Source organism: Candoia aspera, chromosome 15 (genome assembly GCF_035149785.1).
Source record: "Candoia aspera isolate rCanAsp1 chromosome 15, rCanAsp1.hap2, whole genome shotgun sequence".
Taxonomy (NCBI): domain Eukaryota; kingdom Metazoa; phylum Chordata; class Lepidosauria; order Squamata; family Boidae; genus Candoia; species Candoia aspera.
The window spans coordinates 2,049,663-2,077,158 of NC_086167.1; the positions used below are offsets into that span (position 1 = coordinate 2,049,663).

A 27,496-nucleotide genomic window follows, 5' to 3' on the forward strand; every position below is an offset into this window, starting at 1 on the left:
GGGATGTCAGATTTTGTTTCTGTTCTTTATTCCCCACGTAGTTCAGCTATGGATAAACGAGGTGTACTGGCAGAAGCTGTGAATGGAGATGCTTTGCCTAACATGAACGTAATCAGTACCATGAAGTTCCCTCATCGATACACGAAAGTAAGCAGCCGGGCTTCTTGTTCAAATACTGAGTTTAAAATGTTGGCATCAGAGTCTCTCCCCCCATAGTTAGAACAGGACCCTCTTTCTGCAAGTATGGAATTAAATCTGGTAGCTACTTATTGTTACACTTTTCTGGTTTTGGACATGATTTTCAAATCCTTTTCCTATAATAAGGCATTAGTGAGATGCCCATTTAAAGAGATGCCCCTAATGAGCAACAAGCATCTCAGGCCTTATAAATTTCAGTCGGTCATCACAGTAATGTATGAAGTAAACTTGAGTATTTATTTATCTTCTATGCCTCCTTTATTATTTTTATACCTCAAGGCAGCGAACATGCCTAATACTCCTTCCTCCTCCTGTTTTCCCCACAACAACCACCCCGTGAGGTGGGTTGGGCTGAGAGAGAGCGTGACTGGCCAAGGTCACCCAGCCTGCTTTTGTTCCTCAGGCGGGACTGGAACTCACGGCCTCCTGGTTTCTAGCTCATTGCCTGAACCCCTAGACCAAACTGGCTCACAGTTGCAAAACCCTCTTGTAATTGTTACTGCTGTGGGTTCATTTTACTAAATGATCGGAACAATGAACAAAACCAACTTTTTTGCAACAACGATTATCAATTTAAATTATATTACTTTTATTCTCATCTCTAAGTGTTATTTTTAGAGTAAACGTATAATTGTTCAGATTGAAATACATAGACATCAAGTGTTATGCTGTACAGCAACACAAGATTATGAGACACTGTGACGTAAAACTTTGTGCAATGCTGGCTAATCTCTGGAAGTGGGATTTACACTAAAGACAAATAGGCGTCCCTGGCCTGGACACCTGTTGCTCTCTGAGAGCTGTGCAAAGTTAGGCTTTTAGACCAGTGCTTCCCAATCTCTGCAACTTTAGGGTGTACGAACTTATGGGAACTGAAGTCTACGTATCTTGAAGTTGCCGAGGTTAGGAGACCTAATGCTTTGCACTATCGATGATCCATGAAATCATCTGTGAATGTCAAGAGTTGATGGCTCTGAATACATGCTGCGAATATAACTGTTGTGTTCCTGAGAATTCATTCATTCATCCATCCATCCAACCAATTTGTCCCCACCCATCTCCTCCCTTCGGGGGACTCTGGACGGTTTACAATAATCAATTAAAACAACAATCATAAAATCCACAATATAAAATTACAATAATAAATAATATAAATAAGAGTAAAAAATAAAGTCCAAGTGGCACAAGAATCTAAAGCAGTCCAAGTGTGGGAGGAGTGATCTATAGCAGCCATCCTATCCCCCTCTCCGCCCCAAGCGAGGCGGCAGAACCAGGTCTTCAGACTCCATTGAAAGGCCAGGAGCGATGGGGCCAATCTCACCTCCGGGGGCAAATGTCATGAGTACTGATGGTGAGCAGGAGGGGGCCTCTATCCAGGGGGGAAAACGCATGTGTAGTACTGAGGAGTTAAGCAGCCATTCAGAGAGACACAGGTCAGGCCCGCCTTAGCTTTTGGAGTTTATCTGTCTGGGTTTTTCCCACGCTTCTTCAGTTTGTTAGGATTTTCTGTCTTATGTAGCAGTAATAAACACTAGAGACCTATTCCTCGTCTCAGCGTGGTTCCTGACTGTTGGGACATCAGCATGTTCCACAGGGTGGGAGCTACTGCGGAGAAGGCCCGCTTCCTGGACCCCGCCAGATGAAATTCTCTTACAGACGGGGTCCGCAGCATGCCCTCTCTGAACGATTGGGTGGGATGGGCTGATGTAATGGGGAAGAGGCGGTCCCTCAGGTAACCTGGCCCCATGCCAGGTTATTTATGTTACCCCAGTCATAAATCCAAGGGATGTAGTCCCATTGATGTCAGTAGTATCTGTATGATGTTCAGTATATTAAAGTGGAAATGTGTTTAAAAAATGAAAATGGTTCTCAGTCCTTGTTCCAGCTGCGTAAGATCATGACATTTGGCTTGTTAAGTAAGGCAATAGGAAATAATATAGAAGCATTTAAATAAAAGTACATTTTATAATCCTATAGTTGCCCACTAACCACTGTAGCTTTTTTCTCCATATCCTAAGATATGGAGAAAAAAAAATATCCTAAGATATGGAGAAAGCACACAAAACTCTTTCTTGTAGAGTACTGTACAAGACTTGGCCAGTGAGCAAGATATTTTTGTCATGGTTCTAAATCCTTTAGTTTCCAACCGAATAGCTCAATGAACATCTACTTTATTTATTTATTCAATTTATACTTCTGAAATAGTCTAACTTTAACAACATTCTTTTATTGCACTTTTATGCAATAGTATATTTATATTGAATATCATAATATAGTGAATTGGATTTTTTTTTTTTCAGGAAGAACTCCTGGACATTAAAGAACATCCTCAGTCTAAACAAAGGCCATCATGTCTCTCTGAAAAATATGACAGGTACTTCTGTTAAGCCAACAGTATGGGCCAGTTTGGATGTTGATATGCCACTTCACTAAGTAGGAGTTAATCATGTGCATTGCATACTACACTTTGTATCACTGTTTATTAAATTTTTATGCCTCCCAACATCCAGAACAGGAAACTCCAACTGGCTGTCAAGTAATTGACTATGATTGATCCTAGTTAATGACCTAAAATAGTTCTTAGTTGCCCAACTTAAACATACGGATTGAAGTGCCAAAATGCAGCACATGAACAAATGGGGCAAGGAAGGATAGCATGTGGCTTAAACTCCAAACCTCATTCTGGCTTCACCTTTTATATGTTAGCAAAGTGTGGCTTAGGTGCAGCTGCCTGGAGTTCTGTGTTTCTCATTCAGGAATTACAGTGAATGCAGCTTGTTAACTTTTTCTGTTGCGTTTGGTTGAAAAGATACCAGTGAAAGATGAAGAAACCTCAGCATAAACTTAACAGCTCACTAATGCATAATCTAAATGTGTGATGCAAAATATGTGTGGAGACCATTAAACTGATAAGTATAATTGGCAGGAAACATTTTTCTTTTTTGCTCTAGGGATCTCCAACTGGGTTGGCACTGTTTGCCTAATACACTGCAAATTATAAACTAGAATCAGGGTAGCGACATAGTTCAAAGCCAGCATTTTATCCTCAGGTTGCAGTAGGGAGAGGTACCAGCATCTGCGGCCAGTTTACATGTTTGTCACTGGAGAGCACATAGCGGGTGCTGTGGTTGCCGAGGGGGTCTGCACGAGACACGGCTGCTGTGGCAGCGTGGTTGCTCACAAGAGAAACGCTGGCAGGAGGCTTGGGCGTGCCGGAGGAGGGGGATGTAGGTCCTCCCGGCCTCAGCAGGGGAAACGGCTTCTCATGCATCGTGACCATAGCAGCTGCGGCATAATGAAGCAGATAATGCACAGAGTCATGCGTGTCTTGCTTGCACTATATATACCGCAGACGTTCTGAGGGAAATAGCTGAACTCCAAATAAAGCTTTCCTGAGTGTTGCCTAGACTTCTCTACAGGCAGATTGTGAATCTTAAAACACTGCTTGCATGTTAGTGCTCCAAAATGCTTTCGTGGAGCAAGGTTATAATGAGTGTTAAACTAAGCTTTGCATTGGTGTGGACTATATCAACGTTGCTTTGTGTGTCGGGCTTAGCACACAAGCAGAGATGCCCGACAAAATGCATGGAAGGCGTTGGCGGCTGGCAAACCTGGAAGTTATTCTTTAGCAGATCACAACATCCAGGGACATTTATCGACTCCAAAGGGAACATGCGGAGGCTTCAAACGTTCATAAGAGGAGAAGGTTTAAATATTGTTTGGAAGAGTTTTTAACAAGTCTCACAGGTGTGGGCTAAGCATGAATGACAGCTTTTAGCAAGGAGCCTTCCTGCCTAACCGGCTGCACGAGCAAGTTACTCAAGGCAGAACTCCCACGTGCTCCGCCTCCCCATTAGCAGCCTGCAAAACTGATGAGACCTTACGGTTGCCTTGTTTTTGCGTGCGTGGGACCAATCAGCATTGTCACCTTGCAACTGCTGCCTGGACCTGCAGTGACTGCACTTGTCTTAGCCATTTTCACGACACGGGCTGTCTCTCGGTACACTTCCTGTCTGAAGTCATAGTTGACTTCTTCAGTGATCCATCTCAGCCTAACTGCGCAAGAAGGTGGTGATACTGGTGGTTCCATGCTTTTTCAGAGCGCGCTTCAACAGAGGGGGGCCTTCCTGGTTCTGTGGGAGTGTGTGAGCTTGGTGCAGAGTTGCTGAGATATGCCTAACTCACAGGGAGCTTCTTGGTGCTGAAAGTTAGCCAACACCCTCTGGCTTTGCATCACATTTTAGCCCATGTGATCGGTGGGGCAGAGAGCGTTCTTGCCCAATTAATGGAGAAGCATGTCCTGTTCTCCGGTTAAATTTCCTTGCAGCCAAGCGCCACTATTCTTCCCTTCGTTTCAGCCATGCATTTTCAGAACCTGTGTATTGATTAACTCTGGCTTTGACAGGTGTATTACAGGGGCACCGCAGTCTTCCTCTGAGCTTCTTTGTACCATAAACAACAAACGTGGGCAGGGTATCCTTAGCCCACCTTCAAGAAAATGAGGTTTTGGTAGAGAGTCGTGCCTGCTGTAGCGGAGGAGACCAGGGCTCCTTCTAGCATTAGCAGCCTGGTCACTCTCTTCCTTTTACCCACTTTTTCTATAAGAACAGTGTCACTAAAAGCAAACACAGATGTGTCATTTTTTCTGCCCAATTCTGACTCTCCGTACTGTCAAGGGAAAGCTGCACCTTTCTTGCCATACGGTACTTTAACATCAGGAGCATTCCTTTCAGTCTGGGGGGGACCACCTAGCATTCTTACGTGAAGCGGTTCCTCCCATAATAACAGGGAATAGTCCATTGCCATGGATTATTGCAATGCACTCCACGCAGTGCTGCCCTTAATGACTACTCAGAAGCTGCAGGTGGTCCAGAGTGCAGTGGTATGGGCAGGAAAGGGAATTGCCACGATAGGTCCATGTAACACCCTTGCTTCATGAGCTGCACCAGTTGCCAGTTAGTTTCCAGGTGCAATTCAAGGTGCTGGTTACCACTCATAGAGCTCTTCGTAGCATAGCTGTCTGAGTGACTGTTTCTGGTAGTTCCTACTTGTCCTGTACAATTGGGCAGAGCTGGCATGCTCCAGGTTCCATTGAGTAAACAGTGGTGGCACCCAGGAAGTGGGTCTTTTCTGTCACAGCGCTTCCCCTTGGAACAGCATCCTCCCAGAAATCCAGATAGCCCCTAACTTGGCCTTGTTTAAACAGTCTTTAAAAACTGGCTTTTCCCCCAGGCCATAGGCTAAGTCAGAGTTTGTACAGAAGATCCAGTCAAATAATATACTAATTTTAGAAAACTATCTTAATCAACAAGTTTCATGTTCTGTTATCAAGCCCAACTAAGAATGGCTTTGGTAGTCATCCAAAATCTTGAATGCTGGACTTCAAGCACCAAAACCTTCTTCCTGGTCTTTTGTTACTAATTAAACTTGGGACATGAGGTTGCAACCCCAAACTTCAGTTCCTAGAAATGAGCAGGGTGCCAAGGCTTCTATGAAATGCTGTATAGAAAATGAATTCTCATTAATGCCAAGCTTCTGAGGAGGGCCGGGGTTTGCGTTTCTCCTTTGGTGTTTCCAAAGTGTTTGGAGCGCCTCAGAGGTGTAGCAAAACTTAGAGATGAGATGCTACTCTCTCTCCACCTCCAAGGCTAGGACTTAATCAAGGAAGGTGGAGTATTTGCTTTGGTCAACAGCACTGAGCATCTTAGATGTTATGAAACGCTGGCCTAGTTACCGTAAGAGATCCGATCTATTGTTTGTGAGTCTTGTACTCTTCCCACTGGTGGCAGCCAGAGCTGTTCTTCAGCAAAAGTTCGGTAAGGGCAACCAGCTGTAACTATTTTTCTCCTTTAGTTCTGATCAAATAAGCCAACCTTGTATTCCTTCCCTGAGTTTTTAAAAATATCTTTTAACCCCTTCAAAAAGAGTCCCAGAGCTAGGCTTCTGTTCATCTGTGTTTCAAGCCAAAAATCTTTCAGGATTTTAGCAAATTTCTTTTGTATATCCAATAAGTAAAGTTTGTCCTCTTGTTTGTCACTTCAAATAAAATCCTTGAAAACCTTAACAGAGTTCTTTTGTATATCCAGTAAAAAAAATTATCCAAGTGAGTTTCTTATATTCAATAGTTGTACATCTCATTTGGGAATAGGTCATCCATCAGTTCTATTTGTATGCCCATGTCTTTCTCATTACTTGTTATGTTTGAGTCCCCCTTCAAAGTAATTTCAAAATAATCCATTGCAACTTACTCTTGTTCTATAATTTTATTACAACCAGCTCTATCAATCTTGTCAAGCAATTCATCAAATTTGTCAAAAAGCTTGGCCAACAAATATTCCCAAATTTGTATTATAGATTTCTGCTCCATTTTCTTTATTCTCTAGCTCCCTCTAGTGTCCAACCTTCAGGGTCCCCTTATCATGAAAAAACTCAAAACAATCACTGTTTTTCCCATGAGAAAATTCCTTCTAATTAATTCAGAACTGTTTGTGGGCATTTAAAATTATAATTCCAAGTCCATCTGGGCCCTTAATCTGTTGTTCAACTTTCTAAAGACCATATGCTAAGCACCCTTTTGCTATTTAATCCAAAAAGTAATATTTTCACAAGCTTTAAAAATTATATTTAAAAGTTCTTTCTCTAAGGAGAAGGTGACTCACCTAGCGAATACAGTATAATTTGCCATTCCAAAGGGTCTTAATCCTTTTAAGGCAGCAGGAAAAAAAAAACAAATCCAAGGGAGGCTCGGTCGAGCTTGTTGTCCTTTAAAAGGCTGCATAAACGATTGTGGGCAAAGATGGTTCCTCCCTCGACTCCCAGACGCTTGACCTATAGGCAAACGGCACAACAGCTCCTGCAGTTTACTCACGAGGAGTGGCTGTGCAGAGTCATGTGGGCTATTTCAACAATCTCTCCTTAATCTGGAGAGAATATAGGCAACCGGGATCCTGCATCCTGCGCCAATCTCCATCGTAATGCTGTCCTGCTACAAAAAGGGACAATTCGCTTGCCATGGGTTTTGGTTGGAAAGAGTAGCTTCTTTAACATTGAACGATACTGATTATACAGCTTTGACGAAGAGACTTCAGCAACATGTCACTGCTTAACTTCTGCCTATTATTGATTACCAAATACAAGGTAGTGGCAATGTAGTGTGATTTTGGTTTTGCGATATTGCAGTGATGGGGTATGGGACCCTGAAAAATGGCATGCGTCGCTGTACCCAAATTCTGGAAGGACTTCACCGGTGGAAGGTCTAAGAAAGGAATTAGACTTAGATCGTCCTTCCCTCATTCGGAGAATAGTGGGTAAGTATCATGCTCGCTACAAATTACAAATTGAATTACAAATCTAAAATATAACCATGTTAATGTCATAAGGTGCTAATTTAGGGAGTTTGGATCCTGTGATTTCTTAATAGAATGGATTAACATTAAACCAGTGCAGATCTTATTTTGGACATTGTAGGTGGTGCTCGTTTGGGATATTTAAAATGGAGATCTCCTGTTTTACAAATAGAAATGCTGAATTGTTATTTGCATGGAAATGAATTGCTTAACAAATAGGAACTATTCCTGTTTTTCCTTGAATTTGTTAACTCCATCTCAGCATGTGGCTAAAACCTCTTCAAACATACAGATCCCAGGGAACGGGTGAAAGAAGATGAGCTGGACATAGTGCTGAGTCCCCAGAGGCGAAGTTTTGGAGGGGGCTGCCATGTCCCTGCAGCAGCTGCTGCTGCACGTCGAGCCGGGAGTCCCCTGGAGAAAGAAAACGACGGTGTCCGCGTCATTGGTGGACGCAGAATTGGTAGTGGGAGAATAATTTCTGCAAGAAGCTTTGATAAAGACCACCGAAGCGGTGAAAAGGACCCAAGAGATCTGAGAGAGAGAGACCGTGACAGGGAATGCAAAGACAAGCGTTTCAGGGTGAGGGCAGAGGCGGGTGAAGCAGGAACGTGGTTTGGGCTTGGGTGCTTGCTTTCTGGGTTAGATTTTTTGGATGGTGGGATTGCAGACTTGTGTGTCTTCTAATGCTGGAAATACTTGCAGCCTGGACTTCTGGCAAGATAATGCTAGAGAGCTTTTTCAGGAATAAGCTTTGGGGTACATCAAATTGCTGAACCTGGCAGTATGCTACAAGTTCTGATTTCCAGTTGGAGTCAGATGATATTGACCCAAACTGGCTTGAGAATTGGTGAGCTTGGCTCGCAACATAGGAATAGTTTGCTTTTTCCTTAAAAGACCTCTGAGTGGGGGGTTTCTGTCCTTGTGGGCATCCCAGGGGCAACGGGTGGGAGCTTTGAGAGCAGAGACCAGGACGAGACGTACCATTGCCAAGATTCAGCACAGCAGTCATCGGGGCTCAGCTTTATCACCTCGGTTGTTAGATCGGGTCTGTTGGTTATTAAAGATTCAGAATCTCAGAAAGGAATATGATTTAGTTGCAGTCTTTCCTCTTCAGGGATGCATTCCCACCTCCCAAATTTTTCTGTTAATTTCTTCCTTGCTTAGTACCGGGCCAAAGATTGGATAAGAATGTAGTAATGGTGAAAACCTGGTATTTCTTGTGACTTGGTTTCCTTTCTGTGCCCTCAAACGTCAGAGGGAATATGGGGACAGCAAGCGTGTCTTTGGGGAGCGTCGAAGGAATGACTCCTACACAGAGGAGGAGCCAGAGTGGTTCTCTGCTGGTCCCACCAGTCAGTCAGAAACCATTGAACTTACGGGATTTGATGATAAAATCCTAGAAGAGGAACACAAAGGACGAAAACGAACAAGGCGCCGCACCGCCTCTTTAAAAGAAGGTACTTGATGCTGAAAGCCACAGTCTTGATTAGGTGGAGAAAAGCTCCGTGTATGTTGAAACAAGCCATCGTTTTTGTTTGTTCATCCTCCATAATTTTATTTCCAAAATGTTATTTTGTAAGGTCACAAAAAGTAAGATTGGACTGAAATGCTTCTGCTCTAAAATCATCTTCCTACTTCTACCTATCATGTGTATCTTCTTTGTACTCCAGAATGAGGTCTAGGATAAAGAAGATTTAGTGCAAAGGGCAGACAGAAAGGTTGGCCAAGCGGTGTAATGAGTAGGTTTCCTTGGGTACTTTCTGTCACCAGTGTGGTAGCAAGACAGTCAGCCAAATAATAAGCACAATCCATTCTGATAAATTCATGACTGATAGTAGCTATTTTAATCTTCATCAGAAACTAAATTAAGAGGAAAGATCCATTTGCCTGCTTCCAGAAGGAAAATATCACAAGTTCTGAATTTGATACTGGGGAAAAAATAGCCATATGTGAAGTTTCCCAAACAAGGTCTTTGGTTACTTAGTATTTTTCACATGTTGAACTACATTCTCCATAGCTGGCTCTTTCTAGAGACTGTGTGCTTATGAACCAGTGGCTGAATGTGCTAGTCTTGAGACTTCCTACAAAACAGGTTTTGAAGTACTGAGTCAAAAATATTGGAGACAAAAAAAATTAGGATAGTGCCTTTAACTGGTACCTTTCTGCTATCGGTCCTGAATGTTCATTGGAGGGGCTCTGAGATTCACCTTGAAACAATTATATGTAATTGGGAGGTGCTTTTTATGAGCTGAACTTCGGCTCTCAGAAAAGGCAACTGAGCAATGTAGTATCAAATATTTGGTTTGAGATGGCCCTGAAGATCATTATGGCTGGACTGATTTTGGATTTGCGCTTCCAAGGAATAGAATGCAATGGTGGAGTAACTGAGGAGGAAGACCTGCAGACAGCTCTTGGCCAGGAGACAGCAGCGGACCAGGAAGTCCCGAGGGAAATGGCGTTGCCAGAGCCGGCACCGGGGGAGTTTGACTTCAATGAGTTCTTCAACCTGGATAAGAGCGTTCCAGGTTTGGCTTCAGTGAGTACTAAAACAGCATCTACTTCAGTATGGAACATCTTAAAGCAAGATTTTCTGATAAATGAAACTAACTTAGCTTGTTCCTACTGCTGCTCCGAAAATTTGGGTAAGATCGGGAAATGGGATTGAGAATTCAAAAGCTCCAGAACACCCTGTTTGGGCTTCATGTGGATCGCGTGCATGTCCTCTCTGGATATTTGGGCAGTTCACTCCATTTCTTGGCCTCCTTGTTTTGGTGACGGTTGCACAGACACTCTGCAAGGGGATAAACACTACAGATCCTACTTAAAGAAAGGTGGATGTGAAATCTTTTCAATTACATGTTCCCAGTCCATTGCTCTGACTGATATTTCAATAAACATCTAATCTAGTTCTAGGGAAGTGCAGTTTTAAACTGCACTTCTGTTCTTAGCTGTTGAAATCCCACAAACTGTTGTGAACACAACCTTGTTCCTTTGGGAAGCTATCTAAGGAAGTGACTCCACTGACTAGCAGATATAACCAAATATATTGGTTACATAATTATAACCAAAATAGGGTCTCCTCGAAACAAGAGGGAACGTGCATGCTGAGGTTAGCAGGAGAAGAGTCTTCAGGAGGGGCCAACCTGAAATCAGCCTGAGGCCTTGGCCTGCTCAGTCATCCCAGGGCAGGTTGATAAATGGGAAGCAAAACAGAAGGTGGGAGGGAGGAGTGGAACGAGAGGCCCTGCTTGGAAGCATTGCCTGGCCGAGACCCCGAACAAATACACCTTCAACACTATTGCAGACCCCACTTGGTAAAACTCACAGGAAACTTCCATGGTCTCAGGTGGAGAAATCTCATTTGTACTGAGTGTGCAGGATGTTTTTAACCAACACATCCTAGACATTTGACTACCGTTGCCTGCTTGCAATTGGGGAGACATGGAAGTGAAGCTTGCCTAATAGAAGATGGAAACCGCTGTGAGATACTGTACCTGTAGGCACTTTTTCTCACTAGTGCTGAACTTAATGCAAATCTCAGCTTTTACCCAGAAAGTGCAAGCGTGAAAAGTGTTATTAAAGCTATAGGATGAAATATCATTAGCTCTTTCAGAGCCAAAATTATACCTCAGATAACAAATTCCTTTGTGGTAGATTGTTTTCATTCCCTCCAAAATGATGATCTGGCTTCTCCCATCAGGATAGCAGTCCCCTTTTTGGACTGGTTTTTGGGGAGGGTGGATTAGGAATGTTGAGACAAAGACTTCCCCAAATATTGGCACGGTGGGTATGACTGTTTACAAAAAGCCAATTATCAGAAGGCACAATGGTGAGGTTCCTTCCTGCCCCCAGAGGCTACTTCTCTTTCTGTTTTCAAGCCGAGTGTGGGGCTCTGGCCACCAATGTACTTAAGAAACATTTGTTCTACAGCCACTCCTCATTTAGTGGCTACCTTGTTTAGCAACTGTTCACAAAAACAATGGTAGCAATAAGAAATTGATTTTCCGGCCAATGCACACATTACCTAATTTTGTGTGCCTGACAATAAAAGCCTTCAGTGTGAAGCTGATTAAGGTCTGGTCAGTTTCAGGCAGCAGTGGGGAAGATTCTAATCAACTAATTAAGGTAGCCTTTCTCAACCTTTTGACCCTCCTCCAAGGAACCCTTGAAATATTTGTCAGGCCTCAGGGAACCCCTGCACATTCAGGCTCAAATATAGGCCAGAAGTTACAAAATGATTCTATTTGTTTCACGTGTAGGCCTGTAGAGATGCATTCACAGTGTTCTTAAACTAAAAACAGAATGAAATTTACCTCTTTCATGTGAAGTTGCCCGAATTTGAAATAATTTTTAAATAAATCGTGATCTCCCAGGGAACCCCTAGACACCTCTCGCGGAACCCTAGGGTGCCACAGAGCCCTGGTCAAGGAACCCTGAATTAAGGTCACATAGCTGATCTTGTTAACTTGTGATCTGCCCTTTTTAGGGAAGCACAGTTAGCTCAGGAAGAGATAGCTTGTTTAAGCAAACTCTCCCCCCTCCAAGGGGGAAAAAGGAGTCAGGCACAGGACACTGCAAGAGAGAACTTTATCTGACAGAGATGGCAGCAGCCAGTGATCTTCACAGTGTATCTTTCTCTGTCACGTGTTTGCTTAGCAACCATTTCGCTCCTGATTTAAGGAATGGATTATGGTTGCTAAACAAGGAGAGGGTTGACCCTACTAGCCTCAATTAAATCCTGGATGAAATCAAAAGTATGTTCAACGCAGCAACTGTGAGGTCAGTTGCATTTCCTTAGTTGCAAATCTGTATGGAGCTGACATGTGATAAGGCGTTGTGGGAACTGAGCTGACAGCCAGCTGCCTAAGACCTGGAATGTGAATCTGGATTCAAAATTGGTGTGGCTGAAATAAAAAAGAAACTTCTTAGGTTATTTCTTGGTGAAAGAGATTCAGATCCTTTCACGTGCTGCGTTCATGTGTTGCACTAAACTATAACGTGATTTTTCTTTTTGTGTGAACTCAGCCATTGCAGTTTATGAACTATGGTTTGGTGTGATCCTGTTTAGTGAACTGTGATTAAGACCATGACTTAATACATCACCTCAATCTGATATATGATTCAGACTGTTAACTTGATGTGACCTAAATGTCAATTAATCAGTGCAGTTTGGTTTAAAAGGGGGGGGGGAATATGGTTTAATTAGTTTCCAGGAAATTACCATAAGGGGTTTCTGCTTTTAGACAGAATGGGTTCTACTTAACAGGAAACGATTGACCGTCAATGTCCATTTTAAACAACATTCCTGTCTGGACTACTTTGTCTCAGCCCCATTGTCTTTAAATAGTTAACATTTAACGAACTATCACGAAAAGCTGGCTTCAGACTAATCTTCTCTGTTGACTGGTCCAGGTCTGTCAGGAGCAGTAGATCCTTCCTCCTAGCTCAGACTGAGAAATCCATTTCCCAGTTGGCCCTGAACAGACCCGTCGCTGGTTTCGTTTTGCAGAATTTCAAGTCAGAAGCTTTCAGATACCTTGGCTGGTGCCAAGTAAGGGATCAGAATAATACAGTTAAAACTCTGTTCCTTAAAAAAAAAATCCTGTATCTGCACTGATCAATACAATCCTGGCCTAAATGCACAGTAGTGCTTTGAGTTCTGCATCTCATTAATTCTTCAATGATACTCCTCTTCTTGCATGTTAGGGTAACACTTTTGACTTTATGCCTATTTGTAGAAGGTTGGAAAGGTCCCAGTTTTAAAACAGCCAAAGTAGGTGCTGATGATAGATTTGGAATGCTATTGATCTGTGGCCACGTTTGAGAGAGGCATGAGTGCTCTTCAGAGAGCTGCCGTGGACGCATGCTTATTCACGAAGTGGCTGCCAAGGTGGGCATGGCCAGTCATACAACCCCATTCCTTCCAAAAAGCAACCTGATCAAAACGAGAGAGAAATTTGCCCAAGAATTAAGCTCAAAGTAGAGGGGAGGGATTGAATTCCAAAACATGAAACCGTTCTTTTCGACCCCCGTTTTCTCCTCCAATGCTTACTTAATGAAAGACCAACACTTGAGCACAGAGGAGAAGTAACTTGGCCAAGGACCTCAATGCAAGGCAGAAACGGAGTCTGAGCTCCAAATGCCAAATCATGCATTTACCCTCCGGGAGGACGGCAAAATACGTTTCTCAGTAACACAAATAGGAATGGCGGCCTTCCAACCCCTTCACCCGCAACCAAGTCTAGCTCTCTGAGATACTCCCTGTCGTTGCCTTATCTGCTTCATTTTTTTCTGGGTTGGTATCTAAAAAGCAGCCACCCACATTTTTATTTTCTGAGAACATCTTGCGGATCCTTGTGGAGCCAGAGGCCTTCTTTGAAAGTGAGATAGCACTAGAAACTAGAACTGCCCTTGTCTGTGGGTTGAGTCATGGCAGCTGGACTTCCTTCTTTTTGGCTGAAACGTTCGAGCAGCTTCTTCAGACTGACGGGCAGTGGAACGTTTCAACCAAAAAGAAAGAAGTCTGGCTGCCGTGACTCAACCCACAGACAATTCCGCCTGGATGACTGAGAATCTTCGTCGACACAGAACTGCCCTTGGCAGCAGCATGGCAGCCTCCCCAGTTAATTCTGTTATCCCTCTCCCTTAATTAAACAACTTGGCTTAAAAGAAAATAGGAAGTTAAAACAGTGTAAGCCCTGAGTTAAGATAATAATGCTTAAGTTTACACATTACCTTAAAAGCTGCTTGTCTGTGTAGAAAAACAAGGTAGTTAAAGAGGTAAGGATCATGTCTTCGCGGTGCAAGCTTCTCTTTATAAGTGGTTGGCAGGGTAAGCAGACCAGTGATTCTGTGTTCCTGTTAAAAGAAAATGGCTTTAGAAGAAAGTGCTCGAAACCTTGGTTAGAGGTACGATGTGGACTTAGTAACGTCTGTTGGTTGTACTGTATTTAGCAGGTCATTTTGGATAGTTGAAGCATCCAGAAATGGTATAGAGAACAGTTAACCATATTTTAACCATTTGTCCCAACTATATTCTCTTGAGCTCTTCAATGAGATATTATGGGAAGCATAGCGAATCCCATTTCTTTCCTCAATAAATGTAGCCTTGGTGCGTAGTAGGCTTGATCTGGTGATAAAACATGGGACTGAAAACCCTGTCTTCTAAACCTTCATGGACTTCTAAAAAATGGCCTGTTTCTGCAACTGGAACACACGATGCAAGCTGCTGAGCCAAGTGCCCTTGGGTCAGACTTCAGGGCAAAGCACAGACACAAGTGGGCGTAAATGAGAAGGGAGACGTGACGGGTATCCATCCTGTATGGATGCTCAGACGTAGCTTTTGGAAGGAAGAGAGACGGTTGCCTGTGACATTCCAGATTCAGAAATGCAGGGAGGAGCCATCCGCTACGGCGGAGGGTTTTTTTGCAGGGCTTGCAGTAAGTGCTGCCTCTTACACACAATTCTCAGACTTTTGTTCTGTCACTGTCTGAAATACTATTCCTTTCCCCTCATGCTATAGATGATAGAAGATGTGCTGGGGGAAGGCTCTGTGTCTGCCAGCAGGTTCAGCCGCTGGTTTTCTAATCCTAGTCGATCTGGAAGCCGCTCAAGTAGTCTTAGATCTACGCCCCACGAAGAGTTGGAGAGATTGGCAGGTAACTGTGTCTTGTCCTTTCAGCCGCCATTCCACGCCTTCTAGAGAGCTGTAGGATTGTGAGCTTCTCCGTGTTGGTGGCTGCTGCTTCATTCTAAAGCGGTCATGTCTAGCCCTTGGAAGGGAGTGTGTAGAAAATTGCAGTTGCAGCCTGTGAACGTCTTGCTGGGTTCCCGTTGTGTTACTTAGCCGCAAAACTTACAAGGCAGTCCTGGTTTTTACTGTTTCAGGTCTAGAGCAAGGCATTCTGTCCCCTGGCCAGAACTCTGGAAACTACTTTGCTCCTATTCCTTTGGAAGATCATTCGGAAAACAAAGTGGACATCTTAGAGATGCTACAGAAAGCTAAAGTGGACTTAAAGCCTCTCCTCTCAAGTCTCTCAGCCAACAAGGAGAAGCTTAGAGAGAGCAGTAAGTCTTCCGTTCTGCTGTTGTACCTCTGCCTTCGGGTGCCTCTGGCAAAAACACGTTTAAGGGCCAAGTTTTCCTTTCTGTGCAGGAAGTGCTAAGGACCCCTTCAGGAATCCCCATGGGTCTCTGTTGATTTGGGATTGCCTGGCCCGTGCCTGTTGGCGTGGGTGAAGTTGGTGCCCCTCTGGTCCTGAGTGGCATCTGAAGTGACAGTGAAACCACTAAGCACTCTGACGCTTGCCCCTTGAGCCGCTCTTGCCAGGCTGGCTTCCAGCATCCGTTGCCTCAGTGATTTCAGTAAAGGTTCAGCAGCTACCTGAGGCTTTTCTGGATCTGCTATAAAACAGGAAAATCCAGAAAAGGGGAAAACAGGCTAGTGCATGAAATGGCAAGCCATGCTTACAAGAATTGCACAAGGGGGCGATTTAGCTCTTAGTCTTCCTGCTGTTGTCCCATCATGCTGTTCCTGCTGATTATTGAGCAACTGTGAGCAACTGGCTTGGAAGTCCTGCATGTGGCGTATGCATCCAAGCAGCCCTGCTGGGTTTCAGGACAAAGTCTTTTAGCCACTTGAAACAGATACAGGCATGTGCCCAGTGCGGAATACCTTAAAATGTTTGCGTCTTTTGCTTTGTGCATCCAAATTACCTGGAGAGCCGAAATTATATTTTTTTTCACAGCTTGGCTAACGTGGATGCTGGAAAACTGAGGGCGTGGTCCTGCAACAAGGGCATCTTCCCACATAAACCCCCAGCCTTTTTTGCTGGCTTCAGCCTTCCTGCTGAATGTGTTTGAAAGACGGGTTGGAGTGGATTGGGACTAGGTCTCTACCTCCACGGGTGCCGGTGCATCTCAGTTGCAGCCCTAGCCGCCAGGCTCGTCCATCGCAGGGGTTCTTTAGATTGCTGTGAGGAAGCCCAGCCCAAGGGAGCCTTCAGCTTCAGGGTTCCATCATCTCCTCCTGCCTGGAAGTGTCTTGCCAAGACAAGCTGCTCCTAATGCAAGAGTATTTTCTTAGGGATTCTCTGGCTGGGATTTGCCAGCCATTTCCGTGCCACCAAAGAGCTGCTATTTCTTTGCAGCTCTCCCTAGCAAACATGACCAGCTCTGTCCTGTAAGCCTTCTGACAAGCAAAACCCCGGAATGGTTAGCTTGTACAGCTGCTCTGACTCTGCCTGTTCTCCATTGTTAAACAGAGGATAACTCAAGTGCTGCTTCTGCAAGAGAGGAAATGGCTATTCCTCAAATCTGAGATTGTACTTCTTACCAAAGTGAAATAATGAAAGAATAGAAAAGCCTTGTGGATGGAAGACCTGTCTTTCAAAGCCAGAATGGGAAGTCCTAGCCCAGTTCAGCTGCACCCTAGTTAGCATTTTTGAGACAGGTGGCCAAAGGATGGCAAGCTGCACGACAGACTGTTTGCGTTCTAGCGTGAGCTTCTGCTGGGAGGTGGAGGTGAGAGAAGTGGTGTAGGCTTCATCGGTTACCTGGTGTGAGTGAGAGTTTGGTTTTCGCTTTACTCCCTCCCAGTGAATCATCAGTTAGAAGTCCCAATGATCTCTCTCTCTACTTCAGATACACCATCATTGAATTCCCATTCAAAAGTTCTTGGAAGAAGTTATTGTTTAAAAAGTGTTCCACTGGCAGATTTCACAATGTCTCTTACTGCTTTGGGTGCAATACACTTGAGAAGTGCTGTCGTACTGCTTGTGTCAGTGAGGCTTGCATACGATGGGTCTGTATAGCTGGTTGTTTTTTGTTCCCCATTAAAATTCTGCAAACCTGTTTGCTGCCTTGTTATTTTCACTTAAGCTTCAGATTTGTTGGCATCCCGATTGAAAATCCATTAATTTCCTCCATCTGCACGATCCCATCCCTTGTTTGATTACTTTGCTATTGAGTTGGCCTAAAAGCTTTATATCTGGTTCTGCCGCAGCTTGAATGTTAGTTTCTAGCGTGGTGTTGGAATTCCTGCTATTTTAAGTCCTCCTGAATAAAGGTGGAACCAGCTTGAAATGCTCTGTTGGCCCTGATTTCTAACAGTTTCTGCAGTCCCTAAATCTACGCTGTAAACTAAGCATCTAGTTCTTCCTTATCCATCCTCCTCCCCCTTCCCCACATTTTTTTCAGCACATTCAGGGGTTGTACTTTCAGTCGAGGAAGTAGAAGCTGGGCTGAAAGGCCTGAAAATGGATCAGGAGGGGAAAACTGCAGCCCCTTTAATGGCAGAGCGGATGGAGGAGTCACTAAACAAGGCTGATTCTCGGCGCTTTAAAGACGGTGATATGTCTGCCTTCAACAAATTAGTCAGTACTATGAAGGCAAGTGGGACTCTACCTTCACAGCCCAAAGTCAATGTAAGTAGCAATACTGGGGTTATAAACTCAGCCACACCTGACCTTGGGGTATACCAAACTACCTGTGCATAATGTCTGTGTAACATGCATAATTTATGTAATAAATACTCAGTTTCCCTATAGATAACCTTTTTTCCCTAGCAGAGTCAGCTTACAAAAGTAGCCTAGGCATTAAAGCACCCATTTCGGCAATGGATAAAATACTCTGGAAATCTAATTGCTTGGGCCCAAAAGTATCTGTATTGAGCATTCCAAACTAAAGCTCTTGGAAAGGGGTTAGATAAATGGCGTTTCCACCAGAAATGCTGGCTCTCAGCCTCAGTCTGTCGCAATGCTGGAGCGTTTGAGTAGACTCAGTGACTGAAGATACTTCTTCAAAAAAAACCTCAGTGGTTCCATTTGGATGGAAACAGATCCCTTCCCCCGCAAATCCTATTCCCAGGATACAAGATCAAGTTTCTGATGCACCTTGAGGAGGCCCAAGGGTGAGAGGAACCATTTGTAGAAACCTGCGTGAGTGACCTGCTCCTGAATTAGGTGTTCGTTCTGGGGAAAATTTGTCCTGCAAGTGTCACTTAGGATGTGGCCCAAAATGTATCCCTAACTTTCCTTGATCTAATCTAGAGCACTATACTTCTGACTGTTTTGGGTGAGGGGAAAAATCAGCATTGCATTTTTGCTGTTAACGTTTGAACGGGTCATTGTTGCCGATACCTTGATCAATGCAGTAGTGGAACGAGGTCCTGACTGAGGACCTTGCTCCACTGGCGCATCTCACAAAGCTAGCTCTGGTCTTGTTTTGGGGGGCTTTGCATGATGGATGAATCTAGCCATTGCGATTTCTAAACCACGGGTTATGGTTTACGTATGGGGGAGATGTGCGGTGATAAAACTATGATAAATGAAGTAAATAAAAAATAAAATGGTTTAGTACTGATGCTACGAATCAGGCAACTGTGTCTTTCTCAACAAACCATGTTTAAAAAATAGCTCAACGTAATGCGTGAACTGAACAAAACTCTCTAGTATCTTTCACGATGCTCTTTGTATGAGCGCTGAGGTGTACAAAACTGTGTTGATAAGAGCAGGTCACGTTCCATGGTATAATCTGTAAAGAAATGTCCTCAGTTGTTGCTCCTGCTGGGTTCTCCTGTGGAAGCAGTTTTCTCGCTGCTTGCTCTCTGGCTGGTATGACTTCAAGAGGAGAAAACACTACCCTTTGAAACTAATGAATAGTCCAAGAGCATAAATATTCTCTGGACTCAGTATGACTTTCATGGTGAGTTGGTTGAGCAGAAATTAGAGAGAATTTCAGGCTGGAGCTGGTGAAAAAAATTGTGCTCATAGCTATGGTGGCTACTCCCTTTCTTAGTAGTATGGTCTGCTGTGACTATTCAGACATGCCAACTAGCACCTTGAATCATCAAGAAAAGCAAACCTTGCCTTCTGGTAGAGTTGTGGTATATTCCTGCAGACTTCTTAGATACAAAGAAGTTGGTGGCCTTTAAAGTCATAATCCATCAGGACATGTAACCTTAAAATCATACAAACATTGAATTCGAAGGGGTCACTGAGGCCATCAAGTCCAACCTCCTACTTGGTGCAGGAATCCTAGTAAAAACATCCCACTGGCTGCTCTGCTTTGGAACGCACCCAGTGAAAGAATATCACACACACACCCCACAACTGCACGTGTGGAATCTGCGTGAGCTTGTTGGAGAACGAGGAGAGGGGGTGATCGTAATAAAAAGTGAAGTAACTTGGGTGAGTGGATTGTGTATGTTGGGAGTGGTGAAAAGTGTAGTAAATACAAATGAATAGCGATCCAAGCTCATATTTTGCCTTTGCCTTTCATTGAGGTTTTTGGGCAAATTGTTTTTATTCCCACTCATTGGCTTTTCTGAGAAATTGGTGCCTGTGTCCTACTATACCCACCACAGAGAACATTTTACAATTGAAAATGTATTCTGGTACTTCAAAATCCCAAATGTGCCATAAGCTAAAAAGGTTGGTAACTCCCTGTTCGTTTGTTTGTTTGTTTGTTTTTCTATCCCGCCTTTATTATTTTCATAAATAACTCAAGGTGGTGAACATACCTAATACTCCTTCCTCCTCCTATTTCTTTACTAAAGCTAGAGAAAAGAGGTGGATTGAAATTATTTGTTAGTATGACATAAATTTGTCATCTTGCACTATCTGAAAAGAGCTTTCTTGCCACCTTGCTAAGGAATGAGGGCTACCTGATTTTGAAGGCTGTTGAAACCTAGACTTAAGAGCCTGACTATAAAATGTGATGTGCAATAAAACTGCTTTTGAACTTGCAGTTGTCTTTATTTTAAGTCTGCGTCTTGACATAAATGAACAATCTATATTACAGAATAAAAGAATGACATAATTTGTTGCTACGTAGTCAAAATCCTTGGAAGAAGAAGAATGTTTCCTTTAAAAAAGTAATTGTAAATTCAGGAGGGAGGGTTCCTTTAATATTTAATCTAGACTCTTGTGGCAGGCAAATTCAGCTGCAGACTATGCAAAACTATTTCCTTTGTGGTTTGTAATCAATAGAATTTATTAAATGTTATGCAAAGACCAAATTAGTAGTTTTATATATGCAAGCAAAGTATTAAGATCCAAATCAGGCATGCCAGGAACTATTAAATGTTGTCCAAACACTTTCAGGATGCCAGTGCTGGTTTGTTAGTTTGGATTAAGGTCAGCCAAAAATGTGTTTGGATTGTTAGGGAGGAATATGAGGAAGCTGACTGTGGCCTTTAGACATTTGGTGGCAAAATAGACAATTTAGCACCCCAACGGTTTAATGGTGCTCACCTTTGCATGTGGTGGTGGACTCTGGTTGAGTTTGGGCCAGACGCTGAACATTGGCGCGAGAGAGAGAGCTGGCATGTTCTTTTCCTTCCAGCAAACTCCTGAAAATCAACTGATGCCACCTTCCGAGATGTCAGGCCAGTCGGCTACAAAGAATATCCTGCAGGTACTTTAACATTCTCTTCTTTGGTTGAGACCTCTGTTGGGGCCTGTCTTCAAGCCAAAAGCATTTCTGACTATAATGTTAGAGCATCAGTGGAGCATTTTACTTATTCTAAAATCCTTTCTATGTGGTGCACAAGATGTGTAATTAGCAGTTAACGTCTGTAAATCAAGAATGCAGCAGCTGAAGACTGATTTAATTACTCTGGCTGCATATGAGTGAGTTGTGTTAAAACCGCTTTTTCCCCACACCCACTGCTTTCTGCTTTTGCAGACCTTATGATAAATATGTTATGCCCCACTAACACACCTCTTGGAAGAAGACAATTAGCAAACTTCCATTCTTTGGAGTTGAAACGTCTGCATCAGACTCCACACCTCAACTTCTTGATCTCTTTGTTTTGTTGTATTTTTATTAATAGAGATATAAAATGCACTAAACATAGAGCTACGGTGTTTGTAAGCATTATAGCATCATCAGAAAAATGCAGAATACATAACTGCGTGGGGGATTTAAAAGAGCTGCATCCTTCCCCAGGAGATCCTTGGGCCTCCCCCTTGCAGACAGACATCATCCAGTGTCCTCAGCACCTTGATGGGTGGCTTGGAGCCTGTTCCCTCTCTCCTCGGCCAGAGAGCCCCCTCTCCGCCGCAGCCGCCCATCTCGCAGATGTTTCCCACGCGGGCTGCTTCAGCTGACTACTTGAGGCATCGTGTTCCATCTCCAGTTGGTGAGAAACGTTCCCGCTCAGGGAGTTTCCGCAGCTTCAGATGTTAGCCAGTTCATACCTGAAGCGTGCTTTCTTCCGTGAGACAAAGTCATGGAACGGAAGGGACCTTGGTGTTCGTCTGGACCAGTCCCTTGCAGGAACTGCTGCTGTAGCACCTAGCAGAACTGCAGGTCTAGGATAGCTGGAAGTGATCAGAATAAGCCAAATCCAAGCAGTTCCACATAACACTTGGATCAAAATTAACACAACAGCAGAAGTAACCTCTTGGCTGGTTTCACTATGTGCTGCTTTCAGGGGATTGGCATGACAGGCTGCTGGCCCTTCTCCTTGCTGGTGCACTTTTTACCATTTTAAAACATGGTAAAAGGGTTTGAAAAGGGTTCCCTTGAGCAAGTTGGCAGTCCTTTCCAGAAGTAATTGCTGAAATGCCCTGGGTTTTTCTCTCTCATTTCCTGCAATCAGTAGCTCTCATTCTTACCTTCTAAAGAGACTGGCATTCTGACCTACTGTAGTGAAAGATGCTTGTTCTAGAACAAAATAATGCAAAAACTGCAGTTTCCACAAAATAAATGGGCTACTGTCTTAATGGTGAAATTGCTCGTTATCTTTATAGGCTTTGGAGCAGGGTCCCAGCAGCTGTTGGCTGATCCATTCCAGGGGATACGAAAATCGGTGAGCCCAGCTGCTGCTGCTCAGGTGAGAGAAGGAACCGGCTCCTCTGCCACCTCCTGGCCCTACGCTTGGAAGCAGGGTGCCGGAACGAATGCCGAACAAAGCCGGTTTGGCTTGCTTCCAGGTGGAACAGTTCCGAGCAAAATGTTGTACTTTCAGAGCGAAGATGCCACAGCTGAAATGTTCCTCCTGAATTATATACAGAATAATTTGCCATGCAAGGAAAGTGTGGCAAATGGTCCCTTTCCCACTTCTGGAGGTCAGAGCATTTTGCTCTGGGAGGCAAACATTTTGGGAAATGCTGGGATACGTGGAATGGCAAAAAGAACACACCAATAATTCAACCATTTTTCTAATTATTTAAGATAATGGGGAAAACCTCACTTAATGGAATCCAAGGAACTGGAATGAATGTGAAATAATAGGGAACAGATGACACGTTTTTAGACTAGGGTAACATGTAAGCACATGTGGCATAGCAATGAACTTTACTCAGTCTGTTTTGATACTGTACACAGTGCTACAGCTCTGAGAAATGGCATTGGCCTAGTTTAACCAGCATACATATGCTCTTGAATGGAGGTAAACCCTACAATGCACAAGACAGAGTTAATATAGGAGAAGAACAGTGTAGTGTAGCATGACACACTCCAGAGAGCTGCAGTGACTGGTGCACCTACTTTGTAATAGAATACTGTTAAAGTGGCAGAAATTTGAAGGCAGTAGGAAGCTCTGGCGTGGGCTGGTCCATGAAGTCACGAAGAGTTGGAAGCGACTGAACGAATAAACAACAACAAAGACTAGTGTCCACAGCCTTAGTAGTAATAAAATACCATCTTTAGACTCTTGGCTGATTGAGGCCTTCTTGGTTTCAGATGAATCCTCTTGAGTTACAACAAGCTGCGTTAGAAGGTCTCTCTCTTCCACATGACTTAACTATGCAAGTGCCAAATTTCTACCAACCAGGTTTTGGCAAACTACAGATGGATAAAAACAGAGATGGCTTCAGGAACCGGTGAGCTTAAAATTCAGGCTGGAAGTTGGAAATGCCAAACAAATGTCAAACTGCCTGCCCATCTACCTCAGTTTCTCCATCTTACAAAGTAAGATGAAACAAGAGGAGACACCAGCCGTTCCTTGCTGGAAAATCTTCAGGCAGGACTTTCCTTATTTCCTTGCAGGCAGAGCAAGACGTTCTAACGTGAATTTCTGTTTGATAGGCAGCCGCGCGTGACTCAGTCTCCGGCCTCTTTGGGGCTCAGAGGAAACGCCTCTTCTCCGACCACAGCTGCCTCCATCACTAGCATGGTCAGTGTTACCCCAAGCCATTGCAAGAACATGGGAACTTTTCGCTTTACGTTCTGTGTGACAAATACAAGATGAAAGGAAGGGTTGTCACAACAAAAGTTTAAACAAATGGAAATACGGAGGAGACAGATTTACCTTAGCATGATTTTTGGGGGCTGGCAGCATTCTTCATTCTAATCGACCCTGATTATTTGTGTTTTCTTTTTGTCTTAGATATTTTTTTGTATAAGTGGGGCCCATAAACATAACCAAAACTGGTCATCTGGGGGGCAGATACAATGAATATTAATTGTTGGTTTGTGATTTTGCAGCTGTCTCCTTCCTTTACTCCTACCTCAGTAATACGCAAGATGTATGAAAGCAAAGACAAAAGCAAAGATGAGCCCCACGCAGCAAAGTTGAAATCAAGCGAGCGAGAAGAAGGTCCAAGGACAATTGAAGGTATGTTGGTTCACATCTGTGTACGGAGAGACAGTTCCTAAAAGGCACTGGAAAGGAAAAAGTCCCCATCTGTGCCAGAGCACCTACAAAACTCTTGACTGTAGGTCTTCCTAAAGTTAGGAAGTTTCTGACGAGGACTTTGATCTAAGAGGAGAGCTCCTGGTAGACTTGGCAGTTCTGTCCAGATCCAGAGGGATCATGGAGATTTAACAAATTACCACACGGATTCTTGCAGTCCATCACCAGACTTCCAGGGATGCTTAGATATATTAGTAAATATAAATTATTCCTGGACTAGGAGCAAGGCTATCCCTCCACCTGCTGTCTTCTCCTCAAACCAGACAAGGGTCCGTAGAACAGACCTTGCAGCCGTAGGACAGAAGAGTAATGTAAGGGGAAAGCATAGCTGTTTTTCTGTCCTGCTCTGTCATGTCAGAAGTGCCGTCCAAGGAACTAAGTGCTCCTTCAGCTATGCAGTGTGGACAATGCAAAGCACACAGTTCAGGCAAGGAGGGGCCACAAACCATTCCTGGAGCCATGAAGCTCCTTATGCTCTTGAGCTAGCCTCCATCCTCCATGTTTACCCTCAAGGAGTTAAGTTGGCTGAGAAGACTTCCTCCCACTGAGAAAAGGATAGATCATGCCATTACATGTGGTTGAGTTTGGCTTCTTTTGTGTTCCTCTGCAGTGAGCCTTTTGCCATCCAGGTCCACAGATCATGTTGACCAAGAGAACTCGCCCTCTGTAGCCACCAAACTGGCATCACTGCAGCGTACTGCATGTACAACCCCACTTTCTCAAGCGAACCGCCCCACCAAAGAGCAGGACCACAGGCCAAAGTCTGCTGGGAGAAAAACCCCTACGATGGCTTCTCCAGTGCCAGGGAATGCTTTTCTCCGTCCAGTCCACCAAGTTCCCCTGGTTCCTCAAATGGTACGACCTGCTCATCAGCTGCCCCCCGGATTGGTCCAAAGGATGCTGGCACAAGGCCTTCATCCACAGCATCTTCCTCCTCTCCTGCAAGCAGGTAAGCTGTAGTGTCACTCCTAGTTGAAGGGGCCTTGTTGACCATCTAGTTCAATCCTTTGTTTGCGCAAAGTTTCTATGTGTGGCTGGTCAGACGCTGCTGAAAGACTCTGAAGATCAGCTCCCCCCCCCCCCCGTCCTTTGATCTAACTACAAGCTGGGAGTTCGCTTTCACACAAGGGCAGCTCTTGCATTTCACCTTATGGAATCTGTCACATCTGGAAATTCTGGGAGTTGTAACTCTAAATGCTTAGCTGCATCTGATGAGAAGCCCAATGTTTTCTGTTGTTATATACTAGAGTGGCATGGTTTCTGATAGGAAGGGGATAAAGCAAGCATGTTGTGCTGATTTTCATAATCATCAGGAACAGTTAAGGGCCCTGAGTTTGCCTTATGAGGCAACAATTGCCGATTATTTCAAGTTTGACTATTTCTGAAATGGCCTGGATGGCAAGGGCAAGCCAGCAGTTTGCCATTCTCAACTCACAAGCAGATGCTTTGAAGCGCTGTTTCCTGTCAACCTTGAATTGTGGGGAGAGAGGCCCCTAGAAGTACACATTGGGAAGTGCTACGTGTGTGGACTCCTTGCTTAATAACGGTATTGGTCAACAGGTATGATTCCTCCTGGGGTTGACCTGGCTCACTTACAGGGAGTATCTGCTCCCCTGCTTGGTCAACCATGCTACCCTCTAACAACAGCTGGCCATCCTCTCTTGAACCCTTGCTCAGCGACACCTTTGCAGCTGGCAATGATGCAGCAGCAGCTACAGCGATCAGGTAATGCATCTCCCTTCGTCATGCCACCCATTTGAGGGGTCCTAAATGTTCTTTTTGCAACAGGCCAGTCACGCACCACCTTCATCCCAGATCTGTAATGTAAGGCTGTCTCCGTCTCTCTCATTTCCAGGCTCTGGCACGCAAGGATCTGCTGTTGGTGTGCAAACAACCCCTCCCCCTGCGTCCTCTCGGACTGGACTGCCTCACATGCACTCGCAGCTTGACCATCGTGCTACCCAGCGGAGTAGCTCTCCTGTCGGTCTCGCAAAGTGGTTTGGTTCTGATGTCTTACAGCAGCCGCTCCCTTCCATGCCATCCAAAGTGATCAGCGTGGACGAACTGGAATACCGGCAGTGAAGAGCCTTGTGGGAGAGCAGGAATCTGCGCTGCATCTGACTAGACACGGATCTCCTTGGGCAGCTGGCCTCTTGTGTGCTTCACTGCTATTTCTTTTGGGGTGCTTTGGTTTTAGCACTTTGCGCAGAGTTCTTTTGGAGTGACTAAAAGCACATGGCGCCTGTCCTAGCTTCCATGTCTACACCAAGATTAAAAGAATTCATTATAGATTGAATAGCGAACCCTGGAAAAACTTGGATGCGAGACAGTACCAGTTGAATTCTGGAAGCATCTACCTTTTTTGTTTGGCTTTTTTGTAAAAATGTGGGAATGAAGTGCTGGTGACCTCCTGGGACAGAGGTAGCAGCCTAAGGGTTCATCACTGGAAATTCTATGTACAGACCAATGTGTGAACATCTTTTTTTGTATATATCCATGGGAGAGCTTTTTTGAACTTATACAGCTGTACATAAGAGTAGCTAGTAAAAAGTTAAGCTTTAGTTTGTGTGCCTCTGGTTTGGATCTATTCACTGTACATGTGGGACTTGTATTAAAGGTGCCGCACAAGTCAATGTGAGTGAACCAGGTGACGTTGCTTTGCCTCTTGTGTACTCCAGTCTTATTCCACCACATTGTTTTCTAGGCAGCAGTGACAAAAGTGCGAAAAGGCCACTATATACTCTCCATTTTTGCAGTCAAGAGGAAAAGGAGCTACTAGGCTGGGTTCTTAAGCACCTGGAAAGTGGGCTGCAAGATGCTGATCTTCATAACGGTACACAGCTTTAGGTACAATAGACCTTGCACCTGACTGTCAACTCTGCTGCAGTATGGTGTATCTTCAGTGTTGCTGTCCACTAAACAAGTCAAACATAGCTGCTCTCCAGAGTCTACTACTGCTAGCAGTTGTAGCAACTTGTTCTCCCCTGCTGTGAAATAACAGCCTTAAATCACACACAAATGTGATGTCTTCAGTCCAAAAATAAACCAAATCCTGAACTGTTCCAGTTGGTGGCATGCTGTGTTAATGTCGATGACCCAGAACAGTTTGGAGAAATGACCTGTCAGTTGTACCATGAAATCTATGTGGGCCATCAATGACTAAACACTTGAAGACTTTGTAACATGAACTCATTGAGTACAAGTGGTCATGGTCTTGTCCCTGTAAGATTGCTTCATAACTTTTTTTTAAATGACAGTTTCCCCAGAACTCATTCTGTAAATAAAGTCAATTCTATGAGCTTTCTGA

The 27,496-nt window shown here is 44.1% G+C and overlaps 1 protein-coding gene and 1 long non-coding RNA gene across 2 annotated transcripts; both read left to right on the plus strand.

Annotated features, from left to right (window-relative positions):
• On the plus strand, positions 1-27,496 carry EIF4ENIF1 (eukaryotic translation initiation factor 4E nuclear import factor 1). The gene is made up of 18 exons (XM_063315786.1): positions 1-147; positions 2,499-2,572; positions 7,378-7,505; positions 7,837-8,126; positions 8,803-9,004; positions 9,908-10,083; positions 15,070-15,205; positions 15,435-15,614; positions 17,745-17,971; positions 20,892-20,963; positions 21,498-21,690; positions 22,304-22,386; positions 23,238-23,377; positions 23,583-23,670; positions 23,982-24,111; positions 24,800-25,138; positions 25,750-25,914; positions 26,045-27,496. The coding sequence occupies exons 1-18, from the start codon at positions 4-6 to the stop codon at positions 26,269-26,271; spliced, it is 2,994 nt and encodes a 997-aa protein (XP_063171856.1). The 5' UTR covers positions 1-3; the 3' UTR covers positions 26,272-27,496.
• On the plus strand, positions 18,132-20,855 carry LOC134505849 (uncharacterized). Its single transcript, XR_010068755.1, has 2 exons — positions 18,132-18,836; positions 18,903-20,855. It is a non-coding gene; the product is annotated as an uncharacterized LOC134505849 (long non-coding RNA).